Consider the following 27,131-nt stretch of genomic DNA (forward strand, 5'->3'; position numbering starts at 1 on the left):
AAATGTTCGTAGTCATGCTGTTTTAGTCGGTCTCAGTACAAAAAGTACTGAGGTTGACTGAAGTAGCATGACAAATACGAACGTTTCCGAGAAAATACGATGGTAAAGGATTATGCACTACAACTGTATTTTGATTTTACTTTATTATATAATAATATGGTATTTGGCCAAGGGACAAAATTACTAATTTATCATTCATACTTTTGCTCTGAAATCATTGCATTACATTTCACTACACTGAATGATATGAGTACATTACAATACGATACTTTTTTTTTTCTTCTCAAGAATGCTGGCTAACTTAGATCTTAGACTAATGGAATGTGTGTAGGCGAATCAACATTTTGACCGACAGTTTTGAATGTCTCTCGTCGCGTTACTCGAAATGTCTCTGGAATTACCAAGAAATCTGTATTCCCTCAGAAATATGACCTCGGTCTCTTTAAAGCTAGAGTGAATAGGCTATTACTACGTTAGTACTATTTATTATACTGTGCTATTACTGAACCGGTGAGCTCCATCTTAGGCTCTGTCTTCACTTTCCATCAGGTGTGACTTGAACCAATCGCCGAACAGTTTATTATAAAAAAAAATGGGGTTCTATGTAAGTATATACGAATGTATAAATAACAATGTATTTTCACAGCTGAGCGCACTATTCCCAAGCCCGTACATGAACGGGTTCTACGTGGACAGCGTGCAGCCCGGCCACCGTCTCGTCGTGTGGGAGGACACCGGCATCGTCAACTGATAAGATAACCCTATAGTGTTCATGAAAGTAGATGAAGTATAATACCGGAGGCTTAGCACAGGAGCGCCGCGATAATCTCTCCCACGAGACGATGAAAGACTGCCCGTCTCTCTCTAATTAATACAGTTAGAAAAAGTCGGACTAAGCTAAGTTTACATGGCATTTGCAATGACAAACTGGCCATGTCATTATTAATGTCCAATTTCTATGAAAATATGAGGTTTATAATGACACTGCCTCATTTAGTCTATTTAAATCGGTGAAGAATTTGCTTAGACGGACTCTAGTTAATCTCGCGCGCGAGATACTGTTGCGGCGTTCCTGTGATTAGCACACTATAGCCGGTTTGTCAGTAGAAAAAGGCGCGAAATTCAAATTTTCTATGGGCACGATAACCCTTATACACGTTCAACTTTAGCTCTTGAAAAATAGATCTGAAATCTGTATCATATCTATGTAACCTACGTCACCTTCTGAAGGATCACTAATTAATGGATGGCTAATGTCAGGAATGGATCTCTTGTTGAACAGAGCTCAATAGCACACACAGAGCTCAGTGTTGAGTTCGTGTTAATGCAGGTTCAATACCATCCACTTCACATAGCACAGCATATGAAACAAATTGCAGGTCAAAATGACCACACAGGATATTTTATCTAAGTACTTCTGTGCCTGCTTGTGTATCTTTAATTATCTCTCACCACGGTAAATGCTGAATGTGCCAAACAAATTGTTCAAAAAGATATAAAAAGGCAAATGGTCTAGAACCCTAGATTACATATACCTACATAATTATTATAAGTATAGCAATTAATATAGCACAATACGTAAACCGTAGATCTTAAAGGTGTGAACGTGTGATGAGCTGACGAAGTTTAGTATAGGCCAGAGCCAGAACACACCGTATGCGTAGTGCTGCATATATGGTTCTATATATTATATACACCTATATATATTATATCTATATGTACCTATATGCGTGCTGCATTACGCATACGATGTGATTTGACCTTTAAGGTTGATTTAGACGGCGCGCGAACTCGTATGCGATTTTAGTTACATTGAAGACTGTTGGTTACATCCAATTCAGCCCACAAATCAAATACCGCAATGTAATGAAACTCGCATGCGAGTTGTCGCACCATGTAAATGGGCCTTATGTCTAATCATATTTAAGCATAGGTTACTAGTAAGTATCTTCAATATACAACTCTCTGTTGACAAAAATGTATGTGTGACTTTCCATGAGAAGGGTCCTTAGCTCCTTATGCCACAGAAAACTGCCTAGGAGTTGGTCTGTGCCTTATGCACATGAGCATAAGGATCCTTTAGGCATGGAACGCCACATTTACAAGTTTATGTTAACTTATGGAATTTATTAGTATAAATATTTTAGTTTACATTAGGTATACGGATATTACTATTTTTAGACTATGATTATCGTCGTTTAAACATTTTATTGAATATAAACTAGAATATAGTTTTAAAAGATCGTAAATGTATTTTACAATTGAAGTATGTTTTAGATTTAATGAAATAAAGTACCTGTTTTACAAAACAATAATGACATTTAATTTTCAAACTTACCCTTTCATTACTCGAATCGTATGGTAAGGTAAGAGAAACAATATTAAAAGATTTAAAAGTTTCGCAACTAAAGGAAGTTCCCGCCACATTTTGCACGAATGATGCATCACCATCACACTTGTCTTTTCCTTCATTCTTCATTCGTTCCGTTCATTCTTTGACGTTTCATTTTGTTCTATTTCATTCATTCATTTCAATCAGTTTGAAATTGGACGTCAAAGTTTGTGTACGTGTCCGGTGATTGGTAATTTCCAATCGAAGTATCTACGTTAGTTTTCTAGAAGTGCTATATTACCGTGTTGTTTTTCAAAATACAGTGTTTGTTCAGTAATAATAGCCAGACGTGCCACAAGTGTTGTGCCCCACTAACACAAATAGCGAGATCCTTCTTGCTCTAATAGTCAGTGACTTCACTTCTTCCGCCTGACGCCAGAATGTCTCATCAGGTAAGTATTTGCATTAAATTGCTTGAAGGGCAGCTGTAGGGCGGTTCCCGGTGACGTCAGAGCAAATAGGGGCGGGAAGTCCTTGATTCTCCATACAAAGTTGTAATTATTTGTAAACAACCTGCCATAAATGTAATCAATTATCTTTAAATTATTAATGCGTCCCATGAGAAACTATTTTAGGCGTAACTACGCTAGTTATATTATGAATAAAACAAGAAGTGGCCAAAAGCCAAAAGGGACGATAAACCGGCTTTTTTGGACGGTGGATCGTGGCTAACTTCCGACTTTACTTTTACGCATTCCAATGCACATTTTAGCCTACTTACAGCCGTCGTTTTAAGTTATTCATGTATACAGAACCTTTCCTTAGCCTTTATAGGAAGTAAAATGAATATGTCCACCTTGCATACATGTAGTATCAACTATTCCACTCCCTTAGAAATGAGTCGTTGACCTATACTCAAATAGATTCAACAGTCAATTCTGAGAAATTAATAAATAGAAACACTTCTTGGCAGTCTAATAGTAGCTTGAATTCTTCATGTAAAATCTTATTATTATTGATAATGCTCATAAACTCATATCAAATGAGTACTTCATCTCTTCTTTCCTATACATTGTATATTTTTCTTTCATCTAAAACATCTGCATAGCATACTGTAGTTAAAGACCCATCTACTAAAATACTGACAGACAGATGTTGATAGGTATGCTAAAATTACTAAAAATGTTAGGATAACATTGGTTTGGTACTAATAGATCTTCTGTCCTTACCAAACTCCTAGCGTGAACCAACCGTGGTGGGCGTAGCCAACTTCAATGCTGCAGAAGATGCCGCCACTCTCCGCGGAGCCATGAAGGGCTTCGGCACCGATGAGCAGACCATCATCGACATCCTGTGCTCCCGCTCTAATGCCCAGCGGCAAGCTATTGCCCAGGCATTCACCCATGAGTATGGAAGGGTAAGGAATTTTATGCTGCTTAAAAAATATAGTTTGTTAAAGGACTGTCTCATTTAAATCATAGACTGAGAGAATCATACTATCTTTGTCTTACACTAGTACTAGCACCCAAAAGAAAAGGATGAGTATAGTTTTCCTGGTTGTTACTGACTAACAAAATGGTTTGACCAACTATATTTACTGACACCTCTCTCGTCTCTTGTAGGACCAGTTGTCTGTCAACATAAAACTGTTGTTGTCAATATGGAATGGGTTATGTAGATTGTTGTTGTTGTTGTTATTATTATTATGGGGTGCAACTGGCCCTTAATCTTCATCTTAAGTTACTACAGCTTTGGTATAAAGTGTAATTCAGTTCAGAGGAAGTTTTAACATAAACAGATATTGAAGTATAAAAATCCAAATTTAATGACAATTACACTACTGATTTAGTTATCTCGGTCAGCTATTGTATCAATTGTGTCATACAGATACTTAGGTATCGCAAAATGAAGGTATGACATGAATCATACAAAAATAATCTAATACGTTGCTTCAAAAAGGTTCAAAGAAAAGTTAAAAATGGTCCAAATGTACCCACACAAAGAAAAGAGAAACATGAATTAAATAAATAAATATTATAGCACATTTTTACACGAATTGACTAAGCCCCACGGTAAGCCCATGAAGGCTTGTGTTGTGGGTAGTGATGTGCCGTGGGAATTTCCCGGGAACAAGGAATATTCCCATATGGGAAATTCCTGGGAAATTTCCCGGTGTTCCGGGAAAATTCCCCAAACAGGGGAATATTGAAACAGATTAAGTGTATTACAATTTTAATTAAAGCTAGCTATAACGACAAGTAACTGCGTTTAGTAAAATAAAGTAGCCAAAAACCGTAAAATGCAAAGTGGCTTCCCAAAAAAATGCTTGGAAAGTGGATTTGCTTACAACATTCGACACTTTGGATGTTTCAAAAAAATATGTGGCATCACTTTAAGCCCCCGATGTACCTGAATGGGAAGTCAGATCATTTCGAAATTTTCTCCATACAAATAGATACTTATAATTTTTTTTTTATCTCCAAAAAATTATGGCTACAGAATTTTTTTTATTAAATATTTTGATAATGTAATGCAAAAACATTCACAAGAACTCGTCCTCGTATGTAGAAGAATTTCATGGTAAAAAGCTTACGGAACTCCACTATTCTTATTAGTACGTAACTTATTTTGACCCTGATTAAACTGTGATGATTTGTATCGATTTTGTTGAATAATGCCGTATTATTGTAAAAAAAAATATTTTGGCCGAGAAATCATTCCCAGCAACTATGGGAAATTTCCCAGGAAGAATGGGAAATTTCCCGGGAAGAATGGGAAATTTCCCGGGGGTGTAAGGAATTTTCGTAGGCGGATGAGATACAGTATATAAAGTTTTTAAACAAAGTTTAAGATGCTAAGTGTTGACTGAATTTCTGATTATAAAATAGTATATCTATGCGCCATTTCAAAATTCCCCTACTTTCCCTTCATATGGGAAATTTCCCGGGAACGTTTTCGGGAAATTTCCCACCAAAGGAATTCTCCCGGGAACGGCACATCACTAGTTGTGGGTACTTAGACAACGATATATATAATATTATAAATACTTATATACATAGAAAACAACCATGGCTCAGGAATAAATATCTGTGTCATCCATCAGCATCACACAAATTAATGCCCTTACCGGGATTTATACTCGTATTATGTTTACTCATCATTTCCTTTACCGTAGTTCTTTGTTAGTTTTGTTCAACACGATCACCTGATAGCTAATTGTAATTGCCAGGTAAATACCTAGGATTCTTATTTGATCGTCATCACACATTATACCACAGAAGAAATAATAGTACAACCATACAGAAAGAACACCTCCTACAAACCCGAACTTTGACAGCGGTTCAGGGTCGAATCATGCTATCCCTTTGTAATATATGGCACTATCCCTTTCGGCTATTTAGGGTTGTCAAAATTCAAGTAATTATCTTATCTGTGGTCGTGCACGCAAAAGGAAGTCAAGTGGTGCCAACCCTAATAATTGCTCAGAGCAATGCCGAGCCGAACGAAGCCGAGTTCGACCGAAGTTAGGAGTGTCTCCCCACTGATTATACATAACATATTACATACTTATAAGTTACCTGTTCTACCTTATAATGACCATGATTCATGAAAGGCATCAGTGTGAACCATGAAAAAAGTCTGTGCAAAAAAATGTCGCTGATTATGAAGGAACTCGTATCTTTACTCTCAACCACATAATCGTAATTGTAAATAGGTACAATACAACACATACCTATATGTACTATGTAGGTATACCTAGTGTACCTACCTAAAATGTACCTAGAGGTTGGACATAAGATAGATATACTGGAACATCTATAAATCTCCACGATACAAATAAGGAAATGCTGTTTTGTTTAGACCGCCTTAACCGCCTAGGCCTAAACCAATGAACTCTGGCCTAGACACACGAGGGAAGTTGGGTAAAAACTAGGCCACAGTTCTACGTAGTTATATGAGTTATGTCATACAATGTAATGCTGAGTAGTACATAATTATGATTCACACAAAGGGAATCCGCCTACAACCTTGAGTATGATTCTTACGGCGATGGTAATAGGACTAAATAGGGCTCCATTATGTGGGGTACCGAGGGAGTGCCTTAATGACTCGACGGGTCTAAACAAATTGTAGATGTGATGCTAAAAAACCTCGAAGGCTGGAAGGTTGTTGGCCGAAAAAAAAAGGTGCCTTTTACGTGTTTTGTTCAGTTAACAAGTATACACAGAGCTAATTTATAATTACACGCTATGGTTATACGTAAAAACAATGGACGGTATCAAAATCTAACAAAATGCAATGTTGTTGTAACAAATCGAAAATCGATAGTGATGCACTGCAGTAGTGGCAGTAGTATTAGGTAGCGAAATAACACCATACGTAAACCTTACTGGATAGATATATAAAGATTATTTTATTACCTCTTTAGGTGGTCAGTCACGACTATTTTCATTTGTCGGTACGTCTATTAACTGCAGACTCTATCAGACGATCTTTCGTCTCTACACTCTACGTATGAAATTTTGCTCATCCGTTTGTCTTTTAGGTCATCTTGAGCTCGTTACATATATGTGTAATACTTACTATAGCTGCCTGTACTGCGCCATTGTCGGTCGGAAATATGCACTTTGCGCGTAAAGTACTACGAGAAACTAGATACTTAGCGATTTCTGAAGCCCTACCGGAAAAACGAAAATAGAAGTTTCTTTATCTGCCTCTCTATCGCTTGAATATTATGCAAGAGGCGGATTACGATATTTCGATATTTATTTTTCGCGGTAGGCCTTCTGAGACTGACTGTAAGTACCTGCTGTTATAATAACCAATAATAACATACAAACCTCAACACTCAACAGGACATCATCGAAGACCTGAAATCCGAGCTCGGCGGTCACTTCGAAGACGTGATCGTCGCCCTTATGCGTCCACCAGCAGAATACCTCTGCAAGGAGCTGCACAACTGTATGGAGGGTATGGGCACCGACGAGAACACCCTCGTGGAGATCCTGTGTACAAGGACTAAGAAGGAGATCGCTGAGATCGTCGACGCTTATGAGAGATGTGAGTATTATTATTATTCAGAGCCCACTGTGTCCCACTGCTGGGCAAAGCTCCGCCCTCTTTTTCCACTCGTCTCTGTTTAGTGCTATACCTGGCCAGTCTCTCAAAAAGGAGTCCAAGTTATCCCGCCGTCGCCGACGAGTATACCTTGGAATTTTAGCGGAGGTACAGCCATCGACATTTCTAACTGACCATCGGGGAAATATGTCTTTGTGATGACAATTAAAGTGTGGGCAGTGGTACACATGGCTGCAGACGCTCGCTGTACATTGTGCAAGGAAGTCCTAAAAGATGTCTAGTGCTGATAGATCGCTTCCTAAAGAATTTCTAATATGGCCTGATGCCTAACGCTGCATCCAATTGCTCCTCCTTCCAGCTTATCAAGGGCCTTCCTACAATAAGTATGTACGTTTTTGAGCATCTGATCGCCACTTAAGACCTGATTATAACATTCTAAACCAGATGTCTCCAAACTCTACCCCGAGGGCTACGATAATCTACGCCTTCGTCAGTTTGGAGACCTCTATTCTAAATGTAGAGTTATAACCTTAATTATTATCGATGTTTTTGAAGGCCTATATCCAAATTAGCTAAAAACTCTCCTCCTATTATTAATTTACATGGCAAAGCCATCGCGGTGATAGGCTGTTTCGTGTTGCCGAGCAATTATATGACAATTTATTCGCTTGGCTTTCACTGTTAGCTAAATTGAACATTATTATTCATCATAGTTACTATGACAATCATAGCGTAGTCTGTCTGAATAGCGTGTCGTTTTCATTTAATATTATTTCATGCACTAATATTCCGCCGTGTAAAGCGGTTCAGAAGCCTAATCGAAAGTAACCATGTCTGTCTGTCTACTTTCTACGTGGTTACTCTTACTTTCGTATTTATAACTCTAGCTGTTGCCGCGACTCCTCTCACGTAGGATCAAATTGGGTTTTTTGTTCGGGGTCTACAGACTGCCAAAATTAAATAGCCTATTAAAGGAATACGCTCGTCTGTACTGCCACAGGATGACAGGACCCGTTAACTTTTCTTAATTATAATTTGTTCAGTATTTCAGCCGGGAATAAGTAACAGATATGTCAGATATATAGAAGTGAGTTTTTCGTAAGTAATCTAGTAAAATAAAACGGCTTTTCTTCAATGGACGCTCTGCCATTGATAGATAGGATAAGAACAACAGCTAACTTGAGTTTTTTTCCAGTGTACAACCGTCCGTTGGCCGAGCATATGTGTTCCGAGACGTCAGGAGACTTCCGCCGATTGCTTACGCTCATCGTGACCGTATGTACATGCTCTTACTTAAACCAATAACACTACTTATCACGAAAACAATCAAGTTCTATCCATTCACCAATATGCGTGGTCCCAGATTGACGCGAAATCGAAATTTCGTTATCTGCCTCTTTGTCGGTCTTGCATATTGGAGTCTTATAACAAAGAGGCAAAAACTTAGACGAACGAACATGGGTGAATCAACTTTTAGAACACGTGTCCCTAGGCTCTTTAGCAAAGAAAAAAGAATTTTCAAAAACCATTTTGATTTTTACATCTTATTGTTTACACGGGCATTATTAGATCCATAAGTATTTAATTAACACATTAAAATGAACAAATTGACCAGATATAAGTTACATTTTGTATGCAGCAGAAAAAAAGTTTGCTTCCATACAAAAATTAGGGACACATTTTTGTAAGGGAGCAAAATTATTTCTGCTGCGTTACGTATTAAATTGTATAAAAAATATAACAGTCATCAGTAGAAGTAGAGAAGATGGTCCATTAGCAGTATTTATAGGTATAACATGTCTTCAATCACCCACATAACCGGCAACGCATGTTAATGTGAATAACCATTGTAACAATTAACTGATAGTAGTAACAGTGCTTATGTGCCGTTGTTTTCTTTGCACACTAACATTGTTCTAGATATCGCCATTTTGTTTTGTGCCTTTGTATCCCAGTTCATACTAAAATTTGTCTTTTCTGTTTCCGAAAGTTCTAAAACGAATACCGATTTTGATACAGGTAAGTATTACTGGTAAACAGCGTTTTTAATTTTTTTTTTGCCTGTACTTAGTCACAAAAATCTTACGGACACAGAAGGGTCAATTTTTTTAGTGTGTGTAGTTTGTATGACTTGTCTAAAAGTCAGACTGGAATTAACCTTAGTTATTTTACAATATTGATAGTAGTAGTGTTATACTAATGCACATAACTAATTTACTAATTAGTTATTTAGTCACAGTAAGGGTAGGTAACCGGTGTTCCTGACAGTTTGAAAGATTGAAAAGAAAAGCTTATATGACGTGAAAAACTGTAAACATAGGTACATTTTGTTTAATATGGTTGCCGCCTAGGTATAGACTTTGTTCCGTAAACCAGGGTCCAGCTCAGATTACTACAAGGCTTGTCCGCAAGAGGGCGTGGAAAACATTACCAATGGACCGGAAACCTATTTACCCACTTATTGTTTTTTTATTTTGTCAATATTATGTAAGGAAGGTTTTTTATTGTCAAAAATTGTGATAAAAATGTTTGATACAAAGGGAAACAAAACAACGAAGGTTGTGAACCCCAGGACTAACTAAATGTTGTTTAACTTATTTATAACAATATTATGATATTGTGTAGGTAAATTAATTGTGTGACTTACTATACTAACATAAACTTAGCCCCTCTACTACAACGAAATCACGCGTAAAATTAATGAAAACGCAAATGACAAAGTGTAATCATTCGTGACATGACGTGCTTTCATTTTGATTTAGTTGAGTTCCCACGCTACCACCTCGCTTCATTAATTTGCGGGATGTTCCCGGAAAGGGCGCGGTATTCACGCCCTTGACACATTTTATTACACTCAGAGCAATGAAAACGGACCAATTTTCACAAAGAATGACTCGATTTCATTGCTCTCGAATGTACAAAGTCCATTCCGTACAACTAGCAACACGTCAGGATTGGAAAAAGTGCATATGTTACCGCTTTTATAGAAATTAAGATGAGGTACAATAATTGCAAGGACGTGTAAATGTCTATATGAACCATAATATGGTTGTACGAGTATGGAATGGATTTTCAGGCACCTACGTATATTTTGGTGCCTTAGACGAATAATATAAACAAGCCAGGCACCATCAATCTTTTCTGTCGCTTTTGCAGCCTCAACCGGCCTTGGCGGGCCTTGGATACGGAAAAAGTACAAATAGGATGTGTCAATCTGTGTGTTTAAATACTTGGATGCTTAATGATGCTATCGATAAAATTGTATGTAACTCAATGCACTAAAATATGTGACGTTTAATGTTGGTACAAGTGTATTAACTTTGAGTTTCTGCTTTTCAGCTAGAGTCACAAACAAAAGAACCAGCATTTTTTTCCAATTTCTCACCAACTATGTACGCTAAAACTGTCCAGAATACAATCACATGAATTACGTATTTATAAGACACAATATTACATCTCAAAGCAAAATGAATTAGCGTTAGTTACAATGTCTTACCGATATCAGGGCATGTTATCTACCTACTCTTTAATCAATGTATGAGTGTGACCATACTTTTTTAAAGACAGTCACTTCTCTCAATCACAAAATCCTGTACACCATTGTGCCCGCCAAGGCAATACGAACCTTATCTTCTACGCGTTAAGTCAGTCTGCTCACCAGGGCGCGCGCGACGAGGAAGCGGGTGTTGACCTCGCCCGCGCTCAGGCGTCGGCTCAAGAACTGTTCGACGCCGGAGAAGCCAAGTGGGGCACTGACGAGGAGATCTTCAACAAGGTAATGTGGACCTTATGTTGTAAGCGTTAGAGTTGACAGTAGGTGACCGTAGAGTTGACACAGCTTCGGCTCAGGAGGTATATGACACTGGAGAAGCGGAAATGGGGAAATGTCGAATAGATCTTCAACAAAGTAATGTGAACATATGGCTTACACTGGCATTAGGAGGCGGGAGTGGACATAGGGCGCTCTCAGGCTTCGGCCCTGAAGATGTATGATGCTGAAAAAGCTAACCGGGGCACAAATGAGGAAATCTCCATTTCCCATATCTTTTTGGAGATTTCCTATATCGTTTGTATTAAGTTTGTCAGAGTTAAACATTGTCTTGTTTCATATGTCATGTAGCAACATATGTCGTCCCACGGGTAAAGGTACCTTATGGCGGTTGGCGCTTACGCTATTATTAACGCCGCTCAATATTATTGCGGCGCTATGCGACGTAAGCGCCAGCCGCCATAAGGTACCTTTTGCCGTGGAACGTCACATATTGTTTATAAAAACATTATTTTATATTTTAGATCCTCGCCCACGAGAGCTTCGCGCAGCTGCGCGCCATCTTCGAAGCCTACAAAGACATCGCGGGCCGCACTATCGAGCAGGCCATCAAAGCTGAAATCGGGGGAGAACTCAAGGACGCGCTCAGCGCTATCGGTCAGTATTCTTTTGTTTTTACATTGGCTTTTGTTTGTTTCGGGAGTCTCGGGACCGCTCCGATCCAATCGGAGAAACGAGACAAGACGAGAGCAGTCTGCACACACTCGCTCTCGGCCTGTCTCGGGGTGTCTCGACGAGTGTGTACAGCCGATATAAGAGTTTCAGAGCAGTAGTTCCCGCCTTTTTTGACACGCCTCTTAGATTTTTGATTTCAGTAAAACTATTTTTGATTTTAGGTACTTATGTACTGTCTCGCTGCCTAAGTAATCACAAATAGTTATACTAAAGCCCCGGTTGAAGTCCTGGTCTAACGCATTGCCACTGACGTCATCTCGTTACTCACGCTCATGATCTAAGATTGCCTGTTTGCATCCAAAATTTGTTCCACTGCCGTTTTACTACACTAAAGTTCTGCCTACCAGTGGAGTGAGCCACGCCTGCCGAAACTTCTTCCCTTCTATAGAATTGTCACTACTCGAACAGCTATACGACTCTGAACTCTATTTCACAGTGGAACAAAAATGGGAAGTCCCGTTCATTATACGCTTTTGAGTGAACGACAAAATGATTGAAGTCAATTTGCTCCGGCGTTCTTTACGTGTGAGAGCGCGGTCTGTCTGACGACTCTGACGCTACGCTAGTTGTGGGATGACCTCAGTTGACCCCGAATTCTAGGTATTCCTTAGAGCGTTTTCACATTGTCCTATCCGATATCGGATGTAGGATCCTACATCCGCATAGTCAGGCCACGGGCGCCGACTTTAGCGGTCACGCACGCTACAACAAACATTATGCATACACATACGCACACAAACAAATATTATCGGTCCGACATGGATGAAATTATCGGAAGCGCCCTGCCGATATCGGATGTCGGAAGGCGCTTAAGAGAAAAACAGCTGCAGGAGAGTGCCATTTGGCATTAAGTCCCCCTGTTTAGCGTTATCTATCTTTTTTAGTTATAATGATTTTCTAAATGAATAAATTAATACAGAAAAACACACATATCTTACATTACTTCTATCCAACATCCGATATCGGATCGGGCCATGTGAAAACGCTCTTAGTCACTTCGTCTTTCGTATATGGCATTTATTTCATTTATTATTATAATTTTTTTCATTAAGACGAAACAGGAGCTGAGTTTTAAATATTTTAGGTAACTATACCCGTCTCGCTAACGGAAGCGGCACCTAAAAGTAGTGCGATAAGGACAAGGCGAAAAATCCTGCGTAAAAATCTCAAAAAGCGAGGTTTCGTACTCCTCTGTTTCCTCCTCCAAAACTTAACCAATCGTAACCAAATTTGGAAATCTAAATGATTATGAAATTATCTGTGTCGGACCGTTTTGCTTTTTTGGCTAATTGATATCAGTTTTGAATGCCACGCCTCTCATTGCGGCATAGTCAATTAGGCCATTTTGGGCATTTGTGTAAGGCTCTAGCGCCTTAAAAAACAAAAATATCAAAAAAAGCAAAACGGTCCGACACAGATATTGACAATATTAATCTGTGTTGAAAAAATAATTGCTCTAGCTTCAAAAACCACGGAGGAAAACGAGGAGTACGTTTGTATGGAGAAATGTCCACTCCCGTTGGCTCTTAAACAAAATATTTTTCTCAAAAATGGACGGCAAAGTCGACGTTGCCGTGTAAAAAATAGGTCGCGAAGCGCGTAGTTTATGGTCAGCCAAAAATTAAAAAGTTAAAAACATTGCAGTCTCGATTTTGGGACTGCAATGTTGCATACAAATTCCATTATTTGTCGAGTTCCAAACTTTTTAAAACTTGAAATGGCCATATCAAATGAAGGGACAGGCCCATTAAATAGCCAAACAGAAGATTAGTACCGCGACTATTTAGCTGTCTCAAATAGGTTGGCGTATTTTCGGCAGAAAAATACACTTCTATTTTTTTTATTAAATAATAAAAAGGCGGCAAGGGCTTTTATCTGTGAAAATATATAGGTAAGAACGTTGCTTTAGTTAAATATTTCTATGATATTTATATTTCTTGCACCATTTTTGAGAAAAGCACTATATATGACTCGGCTGGAAGGCTACTTGCTGGCTTCGGATTCAATTAAACGGACTCCCAAGGTCGTCCGTTTAAAACGAATCCTCAGCCTACAAGTAGCTACTTCCGAGCCTCGACAATAATGTACTATTGATTTGCTTCTCATAGTAAATTCTGATTACTGTAATTTTGATTGTTTTGCACAGTCAACTAAAAGATTTCGTCGTTGCAAGTAGATGCTGAAAGCAACTGAAAGTGAAACGTTCGGATGACTATCGAGGTCAGGGCCGCGAACAGACGGTATTGGGGAGGAATCCGACCCCTCGAATGACGTCACCGCTAACAAAAAGATGACTAATGGGTGAATAGCTATTACATTTTTATCAGGAATTGTCCTCCAGGCGTAGGTAGATTGCAAAAAAAAGTATGATCTCAATTATAATTTTAAAAAGTTTATGAATCATGAAGATTATTTATTTCAAAAAACAAAACGTTTTTTGAGACTGCGGCGCCTTATTTATAGTCATTAGTCCTACAAATTAGTAATAGTTATGTCTACTACCATAAAATGCTTTTAATCTCGCATAGTAGGTACAGGGTGCGTAGCCAAGATGCCAATCGTTTACGCTCCGTAGCGAATAAAACTATGATTGTCTATGTCGCACGAATATGGAAGAGTGATAGAGAGAGAATACCGTATCGTTCGCTACGGAGCGAACGATTGGCATGTTGGCTACGCAGGTCTTAATTTTGCCTTTTCGTCATCGACGGACGTCGCGTCAGATACAACTAACTGACAATTTGATTATTGATGCTAATATGACATGTTCTACACGCTCAGCCACTTAAATGTCTCATTCCTCACGCTCGACCCCAAATAACATAATTGGCCGACGCTTCCAGTGGAGTGCACCCAAAGCGCGCCCGCCTGGTTCGCGACGCGCCTCCGCGACGCCATGCAGGGGCTCGGCACCGACGACCGCACGCTCATCCGCATCGTCGTGTCCCGCTCCGAAATCGACCTGGCCACCATCGCGAGGGAATACGAAAGACTCTACGATAAGACCTTAGAAAGCGAAATCAGGGTATGTGAGTGTTTGATTTTTTGTCTATTACAGTGGAGTGTGTGGAGAACGCGCCAGCTTGGTTCGCGCAGCGCCTGCGCGCCGCCGTGGAGGGCGCGGGCACGGACGACGCGGCGCTCGTGCGCATGGTGGCGAGCCGCGCCGAGGTAGACCTGGCCGCCATCAAGCGCGAGTATGAGCGCATCTATGATAAGACGCTCGAGAGCGATATAAAGGTGTGTTGCTTGGTGATACTTGCAGAATTATTTTGTTCAGTTTTTAATATATTGTCCACGAAAAATGACCTTGACAGGTCAAGTATTTTAATGTTTCATTCTATAAACTCGTTTAGAGGTTCATTAAAATCCTTTAATTACCGTGAAAATGTAAGTATTTATTAAACATGTATTGCAAATTTATAATAATCTGCGATATTAATATGCATTTTCATTGGATACCGTGCATTGCGCACAAAGTGCAATTAGAATGGCAGCAATTTTCAAAGCACAGACTATGCAATTGTTATTTTAAACGTCATAATTTCATAGAAGTTTGACATCAATTTCAAATAAAAAATTATAAAACAAAATTCTACAAGTCTCAACAAAATCTCTTGAAAAAACTAGTTTATAAAGCACAGCACAATTTTAGCACTAAATAATAGCATGAAAGTAATGCTTGTAACAATATCAAAATTTATGATATAGGTATATTAATTATTAATAGTTGTACAAAATACAAAATTGCTCGTTCATTTATTCGGCTTTACAATTTATTTGAATGGCATAAGCTTTGGATGTATTACTTTTATGTTGTTATTATGATCAATTGTGTCTTAACATTTCTATGCAATTACTTGGTGATTGGATTAGGAGGTGAGGATATAATGGTTTAATTAGAAATATAATAATATATGCATGATATGATAAGATCGAATACATTATTCTCTTCTCTTAGGTGGGATCAGACGGTTCATTTTGTGTTCATTTTCGTCTTTCATTCTTCATCTTTCACTCAGTGACACATTTGAACACAAAATGAACCAAAAGTGAAAAATGAATTCATTTGTGAAATGATCCAACAGTGTTGGATATTTTCATTCGGCATCTTTCACTTGCACTCCGAATGAACAACAAATGAACAGTGTGAACACAGAGTGAATGTTCATTCCAATTTTGCATATTTTTCTCGAATCCTGTGGGTAGTAGTACCTAGCTAGATTTCTTGGAAAAAAACAGGATATATTTGTAGGTACTCTGTAAAGATATTCCAGAGTTCCAAAACAATCGCCACTTGCAATGTAACGCAGTAAAATTTGAAGATTTATTCGGCTAGGTACATATACGATGCAACTAATTGTAGAAGTTCTTCAAAATTACTTAAATTCATCCGCAAATGATTGCCATACAATTCAGGATCTTCAATGACTAGTTTCCCCAATGTATTCGCAGCTCTCACCCACCACCGTCGACGTTTTCTTTGCTTTTTGCATGTTAACATTGTTAACATCTTCAATAAATGATCACAACAAAAATTAATCCAAGATCGACGCACAACTTCTTTCAACGCCATAGTGAAAGAAAATAAAAAGTGAATAATCTTAGCACCAGCACCGTGTGAACATGTAATGAAAGAAAAATGAATCATTCACTCAGGTGAACATTCATTCGAGTGAACCGTCTGATCCCACCTTCATACATTAGTTACTTAATTTCTGTTGTCGACCTCAAATTTTAGGTGTTTTACTAATCTGAATCTGAAAACTATAAAATGTTCTAAATAATACTAATTTTGGTTACTAAAGTAATCAAAACGAGTTGTAGTCGAAGCATATACAAGATACAAATATTAATTTAATTGTTAGATATTTTATGCATTTCATTTAATTAAAAAAAAATCTATGGGAGGATAACCCTTCGCGCCTACATTTTTTAAATTTGCCGCCCTTTTCTACTGACGGAAATGGTTTGCCAAACTATAAAATTGCACATTACTAATATACTGCGTCTTCCGCATGCGCACCTGCCCCGCTGTCGCACCCCCCTCGCCACATTCAACCTGGCCGCTAACGTGCCGCCGCCGCCAGCAGGGCGAGACCTCCGGCGACTACAAGCGCGCGCTCGTGGCGCTCATCTCGCCGGCGTAGGGCGCTGGGCACGCTGCTCGACGGTTGCAAGATCTTACGATATCTATTAATGTTGTAGCTGTATCGAGCTATATTAGGAGAAATGTCAATTCATATTAACGTTTACTAGTTGTATTTGAATTGTAACCTTTTAACCGCTTAGAGTTTTTCATCGAGCGTGCTCGTGTCGCCGCCGGTACAAAACTATACGAAGTTTTGTCTTATTTATCAGACTACGGCAAAATGAGCTCGATATTATATGTCTTATATCAGACTACCGCGGTTAAAAGGTAAATAAATTAGCGACGCACACACCTCTGGTTGTAACAAACCTATACTAACTAAACCTATAAAAATAAACGCGTTGAAATTATTACTTTTTCAAAAAAATATTAGTTTCTTTTAAATAATAGAATGTTCCAAATCAAAAACAACCAGTAAAGCCATTGCTTTTTGGCCTTCTCAGACCAAAAATAGAATATAATCTTGAAATTCATGGCAGCATTTAAAACCAAGCTACTTTTATAAAACGATTGTGTTGTAACGCAATAGTCTCCTTATAATGTTTACTATGAAAAGGTAAAACTAAATGTACCTAAGATTCTCGTCTGCATTTTGCAGTTTAAAAAAAATAAGATTGCAATGCATATGTCGAATGAGCAGCTACTAAATTAAGATTCACTGTTGTATTTATTTAAGGGTTACGATTTAGTATTAGATTTATTACTGATTTTTTTTACCGTCATTTACCGATTTCGGCCTAGTTCTCATTATTTTTCCCTCAATTCTCAACTATGATTTTGCTCAGTTAAGCAATAATTTGTGTGTAAGCGCCGCGCTTATTTCTATGTAAGTATAAAGATGATTTTGTACTGAACGATTGGACATCACATAATTTTAAATTTAAAAAAGTTTTTACCTTTAGTGTTTTTCGTGGATATAAGTTTTTTTTAACAATAGCTTGAGTCTTCGTGATGCGCTAAATGTTAGTAAAGTGTCATTCTATGGAACTTGCTAACTATGTAAACAACCGCCATATTGAAACTGTCAAAAATGATGAATTTACTAGGGACTTTTATTTACATAGTTAGCAAGTTCCATAGAATGACACTTTAGTTTATAGTATTTTATACAATCTGTATCGAATGTTGAAAATGTACCTTATATATAGTTCGCTGAACGAATAACTAGAAAGCAGTGCCTTGGAATTGTTGATTTACTCAAATTATAGTATTAATTCATATTGTTATTGCAATGATAAAATTTTATTGTTTTACGCATTCCATCCTCGTTTGTGGAGTTACTAGATATAGTTAACCTATTATTCAACCTCGAATACATTTTAATTGTATGTACACCTGTTATTTTACTTGCTATACAATTCCAACACAAACCACACTGTTTCTAAAGTCTCCATCAGATACATCGGAGCGCCTGAGATGCTCATAAATATCTGAACACGCCTCTATGCCAGGGCGTTAGAGTGCGTGTTCAGATATTTTTGAGCACCTCGGCCGCTCCGATATATTTATTTTTATTTTATTTATTTTAAACTTTATTGCACAGTAAAAAATATACAGTGACAAAAGGCGGACTTGATGGCGACTGTACGTTAACTATAAATCTCATAAAATTAGGTACAGATAGGTTTAGTAATTAATCGGTAAGAAATAAAACCAAGATAAATATTATATACACATTTTTCAATTCATTTTCTCGTCATACAGTAAATTCGCTAAACACTAAAAAATAAGCTCTAAAACAACGAAAGATAACTATATTCTAATTTTACATAGAGTATACATTTTTATATAAGAAAATCACTTAAAATGAGGAACATAACAACATTAAGCTCTTAACAGTCGCCGTTACATCAAATTCCTCTGTCGCGAGTCATTGCCGCGGGCCGAGAGAGACGCACTTACGAGTTAAAAAGAGACAGTTTGGAGCATGACAGTATGAAAGCGCAAGGGTCAAGCGTAAAGCGCTTTGACTAAAATGGCGGATACGCCGCAGTAAATGGCAGTGCGTAGCGCGTTCGTACTCTACAGATGTATCTAGTGCATAATTATTTTCCATCGTATTTTCACGGAAACGTACGAACGTGTCTTGCTATTTCGGTCAGTCTCGGCAGGCGTGGCTCATTCCGGCATATCGTCGCGTCGCTACAAGTACATGCGGCCCACACCAATTTTGGTGTCTAACCATAGTAGTTGCCGCGCACCTCTACGGAACTGACGCCTGTTCGGGCTTGCGCCACCTAGCAGTCATAAATATCTGTCGTAATAGACGCGTTTTGTTAGAAAGTGAACCTTCTGTACCTAGTATGTACTATTATTTATTATGTGGTCTCGGCACAGTCACCTGCACTAATATGTTACACAATGAAGGCCGCAAAAATATCTGACACGATCTTATTTGTAGAGCCATAAGAGCGTGTCAGATATTTTTGCGGCGTTCGAAGAGTAACATATTATTGCAGGTGACTGTACGAAAAGTACTGAGGTTGATTGAAGTAGCATGACAAATACGAACTTTTCCGAGAAAATACGATGGAAAACAATTATGCACTACCTATACAACTGTATCAGTTACAAAAGTGATCAAAGTCTCAGCTGAAAACAGACATTGCCTATTGTCTTGCCGCTCTCTCGACCCTGAAACTCACTACAGCTAAGCGCATAGTCAGTTTCATTATATCCATCCTTGTCTATTCCAATAAAACATACAGAGACAACTCATCGAGCGCTAAAGCGATCTCAATCCGAAATTATGACAAATAGCCATCCGAGTACCAGCAAGCTTTCAAACAAATGTAATTATTACAATTTGAACCTTGAAGTTATTACAGCAAGGTTCAGGTTGCCTCTTCAGAAATGGCGAAATAACGACCAATTTTGTGCTTGTTTGACTTTTTACGTATACATCGATTCACAAGAGAGCCGAGTGTTTATAAAAATATTGTTAGATTAGTACAAATCTCGTGTTACTCTCATAAATCGAACTGTACCATTCCACTGCTAGTACAGTTAGCAGCAGAAGTTTCTAAGCGGGCGAGATGTTCAAAATGATCTTGACGCGACTTTATAGTTAAGACAATAAGAGCGTGTCAAGGTAATTTTGAACACCTCGCCCGCTTAGCAACTTCTGCTGTTGACTGTACGTATAAGTATAATAACAACTTCTTATAAATACTGGACATGTATTGTGCTGAAAGGCTGGCGTAGTTATATATTTTATAATTCGTATTTATACTTTAATAAACGTCATATGATACAATGAAAACTAGTATAGCGATAGTTCTGAAGATTTTCGTCAACATTTTATAGCACGAATATTTCACATTTTCGAGAAAGCAAATGTCAATATTATGTCTGACACTGCCAAATAAATTGAATGTTTTTTTAAACAATTATGGCCTGGATCCTTTAAGCCATAAATTGAATGAATATAGACTGAAGAAAAGAGTTAGAAGAGGTATACTCTGGCAGACCCAGTTTGTCAGTAGAAAAAGGCGCGAAATTCAAATTTTCTATGGGGCGAACAACCCTTTGCGCCTACATTTTTAAAATGGACCGCCTTTTTCTAGTATATTTATATTAGGACGTAATTAATATAATAAAGTTGTTATATTATGCAAACTGAGCCACTGATGTCCAGAATCAATAGTACTACTTACTACATAAATTTTCATCTCAAATAACCAAAATATAAAGTCAACATAAGGATGGTATTTCATCTGTCCAATATGTTGGTCTAATGTGTATTTGCGTCTCACGTTTCGCTTAATGAGAGAGTGAGACGCAATGCACATTGGACAGGTGGAATACCACCCTAAGCTGGCAGTGTCTGGCAATATATAAATTTGAGTCCGCGTTGAAGAAGAAATACTTTAGTCAGTGGTCTGCGTCTAAACTAACATAATTTCACTAATAGACATCGAATCGCGACTATACAGTACGCGGGCTTGGCATTATGTACCGAAATTTTGGGACACGTTCATGTACCGAAAAATACGGTACATCACGCCTCAACTGACGGCCTAAACACAAATCAGCATCAAAATACAGATGTATTGCATACTTATTTTCCATCGTATTTTCACGGAAACGTACGAACGTGTTTTGCTATTCCAGTCAGTCTCGGCACAAAAACTAATGAGGTTGACTGAAGTATCATGACAAATACGAACGTTTCCGAGAAAATACGATGGAAAACACTTATGCACTACATTCTGCCTTTTCGCTAAAAAGTAACGCAAAAACAGCTCAATCTATATAAATTCTTTATGTCAAAATAAATTGCAATATTTTTGCTAAAACGCGTCCAGGCGTGACGTAACTGTTAGCCGCCTGGGTTGAGGGCTGGGAGGGAACCACGAGCGGAGCGAGGCGCTCAGTCGTTGGGCGCGAACAGCTTGGCTTGGAGCTCCTCTAGCGGCAGAACTTGCTCCGCGCCTAAGTCCGGCTGCTGTTCCGTTTTGGACTGCTCGCGTAGATCTGAAAGTAAAATATAATGTTACTATAGGTACTTATAATAACGTAGTTGCGATATTATTATGAAAACGTCGCGATATATTTTCTAGTAGTTTTGTGACCGTTACATAATGGAAGGTATCAAAATACGAGTGCGGATTTATGAAACGAGCCGTCGGCATGTTTCATAATAACATCACTCGAGTGTCTCAATGCAATTATGCAGATTAGTGTACTGACCGTGCTAGTGTAGCAGCGTAGCGTAGGGCAGAGAAACCCTTCGAGCCTTCGTGTGTTACTATAGAGCACTGTAGTAACACACGTGCGATACTGAGCCAAATTGAATTAGTATCACACGTGTGTTGCTAGGTAGCTCGAAGGACATCTCTGCCCTATGCTACGCTGCTACTCGTATTCGTATTTCGATACCTTCCATTATGTAACAGTCACAAAAATACTATAAAATACATCGCGACGTTTCCATATGGGTCAAATTGCTTTGCATCACTTTTTGGTATGATGGTCTTTCGGGGTAGTGGTCGGCTCGGTCGTGCCGCTTGACTTGGGTGAACAGGTATACCAAATGTCACGCCAGATGGCGCTCTACCGAGCGCGGCGATTTCTGCATCGCGCTAACGAAGGTTCTTGTTGCAGGTAAGGCACTAGGGATACATGTAATGTACTGACCGTGCCAGTCTTGCAGCAGCTCCGAGTAATGGTTGGCGCGGTCGTGCCGCTTGACTTGGGTGAACAGGTATACCAAATATCACGCTAGATGGCGCTCTACCGAGCGCGGCGATTTCTACATCGCGCTAACTAAGGTTCTCGTTGTAGGTAAGGTACTAGGGATACATGTAATGTACTGACCGTGCCAGTCTTGCAGTAGGGCCGAGTAGTGGTCGGCGCGGTCGTGCCGCTTGACTTGGGTGAACACTGAACAGGTATACCAAATATCACGCCAAATGGTGCTCTGCGAAGCCCGGCGATTACTACATCGCGCTATCGAAGTTTTTATTGGGATTGCATATAAGAGCGCCCTCGTTTCTTGTTGTAGGTACTAGGGATACATGTAATGTACTGACCGTGCCAGTCTTGCAGCAGCTCCGAGTAATGATTGGCGCGGTCGTGCCGCTTGAGCTGCGTGAACACGTGCACGAGGCCGCGGTAGTCGTACTCGAGGCCGGAGTAGCGGGACCCGAACAGTTTTAGACCTGAAAAAAAAAAAAAACCGTTAATATGTAGGTACGTAGTAGCCGTAGTATACAGACATGGACCAGGAGACAGGAAATGTAAGGTGATGCCTTGTGATGTAAAGCCTAGCTACTAGCCATGTGATACATTTAAGTACTTGAAATTGCCGCTCTTTGACTATAGCTTTCGTATTTGTCATGCTAGTTCAGTCAACCTCAGTACTTTTTGTACCGAGACTTAATGAAATAGCAAGAAGCGTTCGTACGTTTCCGTGAAAACACGATGGAATTTTTTTTAATTTTCGTAATATAATTCTATTTCGTAATAGTGGTTAAGGGAGATGTACAAAGATGCGTTGTGAACGTCAGCTGCCGCTCCGTTGGTTCACTTACTGATGGCGATGGAGCGCAGATAGAGCGCCTCAGCAGCTCTATGTTGCTGCATGTGGTAGTTGTAGAGCGAGGCGAGGTGGCCGATGCTGAGCCCCACCTCGTAGTCCTCGGCCCCTAGGAGCTCCTCTTTGATCGCGATGGCTTTCAGGTGCATGGTTTCTGCGTCCTGTAAAGGAAAAGGCATGTTAACATAAAGTCTGTCCACGATAAAAAGTGGTCGGTGTTATAACGACAAATTAGAAAAAAAACTAAGAAAAACAATTTCATGGGCTATTTAAATTAAAGCTTTATTAGTGTTCTTTAAAATTAATAAACCTCCTGTTTAACAAATTAACACTGGTAAAATGCCCTGACTTTGCTTCGGACTCCTTCCATCAATCTCTGTACATCACTTTCGGTCACCTTTTTACATGTCGTATCCCACATTCTTTTGAACTGTTTCTCATTTGTAGCAATTTTACCACTATTTTTCAATTTTCTTTTCATTATTGCCCAATAACGCTCTACCGGCCGGAGTTCTGGGCAGTTTGGTGGATTTGCTAATTTCGGTACAAAGGAGATATTATTTTCAGTGTACCATTCTAAAACAGATTTGGCATAATGTGAGGACGCTAAATCAGGCCAGAATATGACAGGCTCGGTGTGGTTTCTTATAAACGGCAATAAACGTTTTTTTAAACACTCTTTCGTGTAAATGGATTGGTTAATCGTACCCGTAGTAACAAACGATTTGCTTTTTTGACCACATGTACAGATGGCTTGCCAGACAAGGAATTTTTTTGCAAATTTATCAAGTTTTTTTGTTGTAAATTTTTTATCGGCATTCCCTCTTTGATTTGCCACATAGAACTGCAAACCTGGTAATTGCTTAAAATCTGCTTTCACGTATGTTTCGTCGTCCATCAAAATACAACCAAACTTCGTCAAATATTTTGTATACAACTTTCGAGCCCGGGTTTTACATAATTTATCCTTTGTAGCATCGCGATTAGGAACTGTAGTTGCCTTGTACGATCGTAAACCTGCACGCTGCTTGATTTTTTGGACATACGATTTCGATACCTTACATTTTCTGGCTCGGAGTAAATATCTATGGAGTAGAGACGCGCACTAATTTCTATCTGAAAAATTCTGTCGTTTTTGGCGCGGGGGACGAGGTAACGCACACAAATAATGTTAACACTAATGCATTTTTAGCATGCGTCGCTACACACGCACACGACAAAATTATCAAATACTAGCAAAAACTATATTCACACAAGTACAAGAACAAACACAGACAACCCTGTCCGTGAACGAGATGACGTCAGTTCTAAGTAAACCTAGATAGTGCGAGGGACGCGCCGATAATATTGTCGATAAAATTGACAATGATATTTAATTTCTGATTTTATCAATTATAATAATAATACAATATCATGTCTTTGTACCAGCATTTTACTAACTTTGAATTTTTGTATTGTTTAGATGTTATTTCTAATAGTTTGTCAATTTGTTTAGGGCGAATCTTGCAAGCTGATATAGAATGATTTTTTATTATCAGTTCATTAGTTAATATTTTGGTTTACTTCTGAAAGCAATGCAATATACTATCGAGCATGCAGATCTGATGACAGAGATGGAACGCGGCCATAGGATGTCATTTAAGGGATATTGAGTAGGGGATAATTAGTATATATATCGGCGGTAGATCGTAAAATCGGGCATATCGAGATATTCCTAGGCATATCATGAAACGCCGCCATTTAATATTTTTTTGCCACGGCTAGTGCTGCATTCTATGTGGCATTTGGAGCAGAATGCGTAGGTACTAGGTAGGTACTAAAATCATACGCTACCCAAACACGTACTATAAGTAGGCTGTCAAGCCATTTCAATGGTTATCATTTGCTAAAATTAGGACATCCTACTTATTCGATATGCCTAAATGTTGAGGTTTGAACGGTATGGCTGGTGGTCACTAGTCAGATCATGACATGCCGGCGTTTCATGATCTGCTTACTTGCTTAGGAATATCACACCTTGAAGTTAGCACGATATGGCTGGTGGTCACTAGGCAGATCATCATCTGCCTAGGAATATCACTCCTTGAGGTTTGTACGATATGGCTGGTGTTCGCTAGGCATCATGACCATCTGTATATTATTCATTATGTTTATATCGATTTCACCGATATTGGTTTTTATGGTGTCCCATCACTAATATTGGTACGGTGCATGGTCTAATAAAACATGGTCTTCCATTCCCAGAGTGACACGCGATTACGTCACAATAACATTGCCACTTTATTTCAACATAACATGTTACATGGGTACATTATACCTATGGTTAATAAGTTAAAATATTTCTTTATAATTTTATAATTTTCATTTATATGTATTTTAGCTTAAATTTTACAATAACATGTCATTTTTAATTACTCGTTAGCAATATCTTCCGATTCACGAAAGAAATTTCAGACTTTCGGGTAATTCTGTTTATACTACTGGCAACACAGGATAGCGCTGAGGACATTTGACAATTCGGATCTAGATAACTTCATGCCCTGACCGTCATCCTTGTCGAACGCGTGTTAATTGTTATTTCCTTCTCGCTCAGTGTCAGCAGTCGCAGAGTTTTCCAAACTTTTCACGTCGTAAGCTTGGTAATTAATGTTTTGTTACGAAAATGGTTGGCTGTTCTATTCGGAACTGTAAGAGTAGGAGTAAAAAGGGCAGTATAATCAGATTTTATACGTTTCCGAATAATGAATCCGTAGCCAATGAATGGCTTCGCTATTGTGGACTGAAAACAATATGTAAAAATGGTATGTATACGTAATTATCGACAATAATTACTATTAATGATAAAATTTTATGTTCTATGTTTGCTTGTTAACGCAAGCAGCCCCCCTAAGAAATTAAAACGAAAATTGCTTAAAGTGTCGAACACCGTTTATTGATTAACTGTGAATTAGTTTTTCAAACGTTTGTCTTGTATAGATAAATAAAGTTTAATTTAATACATTAGATTTGTTTTATTTTACTATGTTTCTACATGAATAACTTAAAATTAATGCCGTTAAAATAATTTTCACCGTTGGTTAAAATTCTCCCACATTTCAAAGTTTGAGAACCTGTAAACAGCATGATGACGTAGGCGCGTGTCAGTTAGGTCATACGCGAATCTCGGAATGGAGTACCAGGCGGAGTATATTATTATACCATGGTACGGTGATACCAGAGTAATAAATTAAAAGTGCCTATTTATGGAAAGTGACAGCCGTAAATACCTTAAATTAATAAAATATTTGACATGTTAAATAAAAATATATAGCTAGTCAAGCAAATCTTGTCAGTAAAAAAGGCGCGAAATTCACATTTTCTATGGGACGATATCCCTTCCCGCCTACATTTTTCAAATTTGCTGCCTTTTTCTACTGACAAGATCTGCTTGACCAGCTATATATGTAGAAACTAAAGGAAAAATTAATTTAAAAAAAAGAGTCTATCGGTAATTTTACGTTATTTAGGGGTTGTGCACAAATCACGCGAGATGTTTTCGACTACTTTTTGATCCCCCCGTCCCCCTTTTCTTTATTCTTATAGATCTATTTATTTGATTAAATAGATTAGGTTGATATGAAACTAAGGTGTTATATAAAAATAATGTGTTACATAAATTATATAAAAAAAGCAACGCAAATAGGGCATATTACTGCAGTGTTCTGCCGCCAGAGTGTAGCACTAAGCTAGCTAGTAAATTTTCTCTTTTCTCTTTATCGCTCAAATATGCAATAGTGATAGAGAGGTTAGATAACGAAATTTAAATTTTCTTGTTCCGCGGCGGACCCCCAGATTGTGATGGATTGTGGTAGTCGCGCCCCCTACGCAGAGTTTCGCATAATATTTCCTATTAGAAATTCTACTCGTACCGAATTAATATTTAGAAAGTCTTCTTTAGAATTACCCTAAATTAGATCTAATATCATATCACTGGTATCACTGTCAGATTGACAATGTTTTTTAGTTATTTGCAAAGTTAATGCAC

The 27,131-nt window shown here is 38.4% G+C and overlaps 2 protein-coding genes across 8 annotated transcripts in view; one reads left to right on the forward strand and one right to left on the reverse strand.

The window, feature by feature from the left end:
• Window positions 1-2,551: 2,551 nt before the first annotated feature.
• On the forward strand, window positions 2,552-18,399 carry LOC134796294 (annexin B10). Of its 6 annotated transcripts, none has more exons than XM_063768371.1 (8): window positions 2,552-2,784; window positions 3,573-3,749; window positions 7,189-7,393; window positions 8,607-8,686; window positions 11,061-11,186; window positions 11,705-11,837; window positions 14,759-14,940; window positions 17,009-18,399. In XM_063768371.1, exons 1-8 carry the CDS (start codon window positions 2,773-2,775, stop codon window positions 17,063-17,065), a joined length of 972 nt encoding a protein of 323 aa, XP_063624441.1. In that variant the 5' UTR covers window positions 2,552-2,772; the 3' UTR covers window positions 17,066-18,399. The 6 variants fall into 6 exon arrangements, with proteins under 6 accessions (XP_063624441.1, XP_063624440.1, XP_063624442.1 ...); XM_063768370.1 differs by lacking the exon at window positions 14,759-14,940 and adding an exon at window positions 14,974-15,155 and having other exon boundaries at window positions 17,006-18,399; XM_063768372.1 differs by lacking the exon at window positions 14,759-14,940 and adding an exon at window positions 14,974-15,155.
• A 3,025-nt stretch (window positions 18,400-21,424) lies between these two features.
• Window positions 21,425-27,131, reverse strand: part of LOC134796284 (amyloid protein-binding protein 2) — a 99,934-nt gene continuing 94,227 nt past the window's right edge. Inside the window, exons 11-14 of one of the 2 annotated variants that reach the window (XM_063768344.1) lie at window positions 23,103-23,268; window positions 22,636-22,730; window positions 22,387-22,420; window positions 21,425-21,543 (exon numbers count right to left, since the gene is read on the reverse strand). In XM_063768344.1, the coding sequence (XP_063624414.1) occupies window positions 21,440-21,543; window positions 22,387-22,420; window positions 22,636-22,730; window positions 23,103-23,268 (399 nt within the window). In that variant the 3' untranslated portion in view covers window positions 21,425-21,439. Of the gene's footprint in view, window positions 21,544-22,386; window positions 22,421-22,601; window positions 22,731-23,102; window positions 23,269-27,131 lie in introns of both variants that reach the window. The other variant, XM_063768343.1, reaches the window with a different exon arrangement.

Source organism: Cydia splendana, chromosome 13 (genome assembly GCF_910591565.1).
Source record: "Cydia splendana chromosome 13, ilCydSple1.2, whole genome shotgun sequence".
In the NCBI taxonomy this organism is placed as follows: Eukaryota; Metazoa; Arthropoda; class Insecta; order Lepidoptera; family Tortricidae; genus Cydia; species Cydia splendana.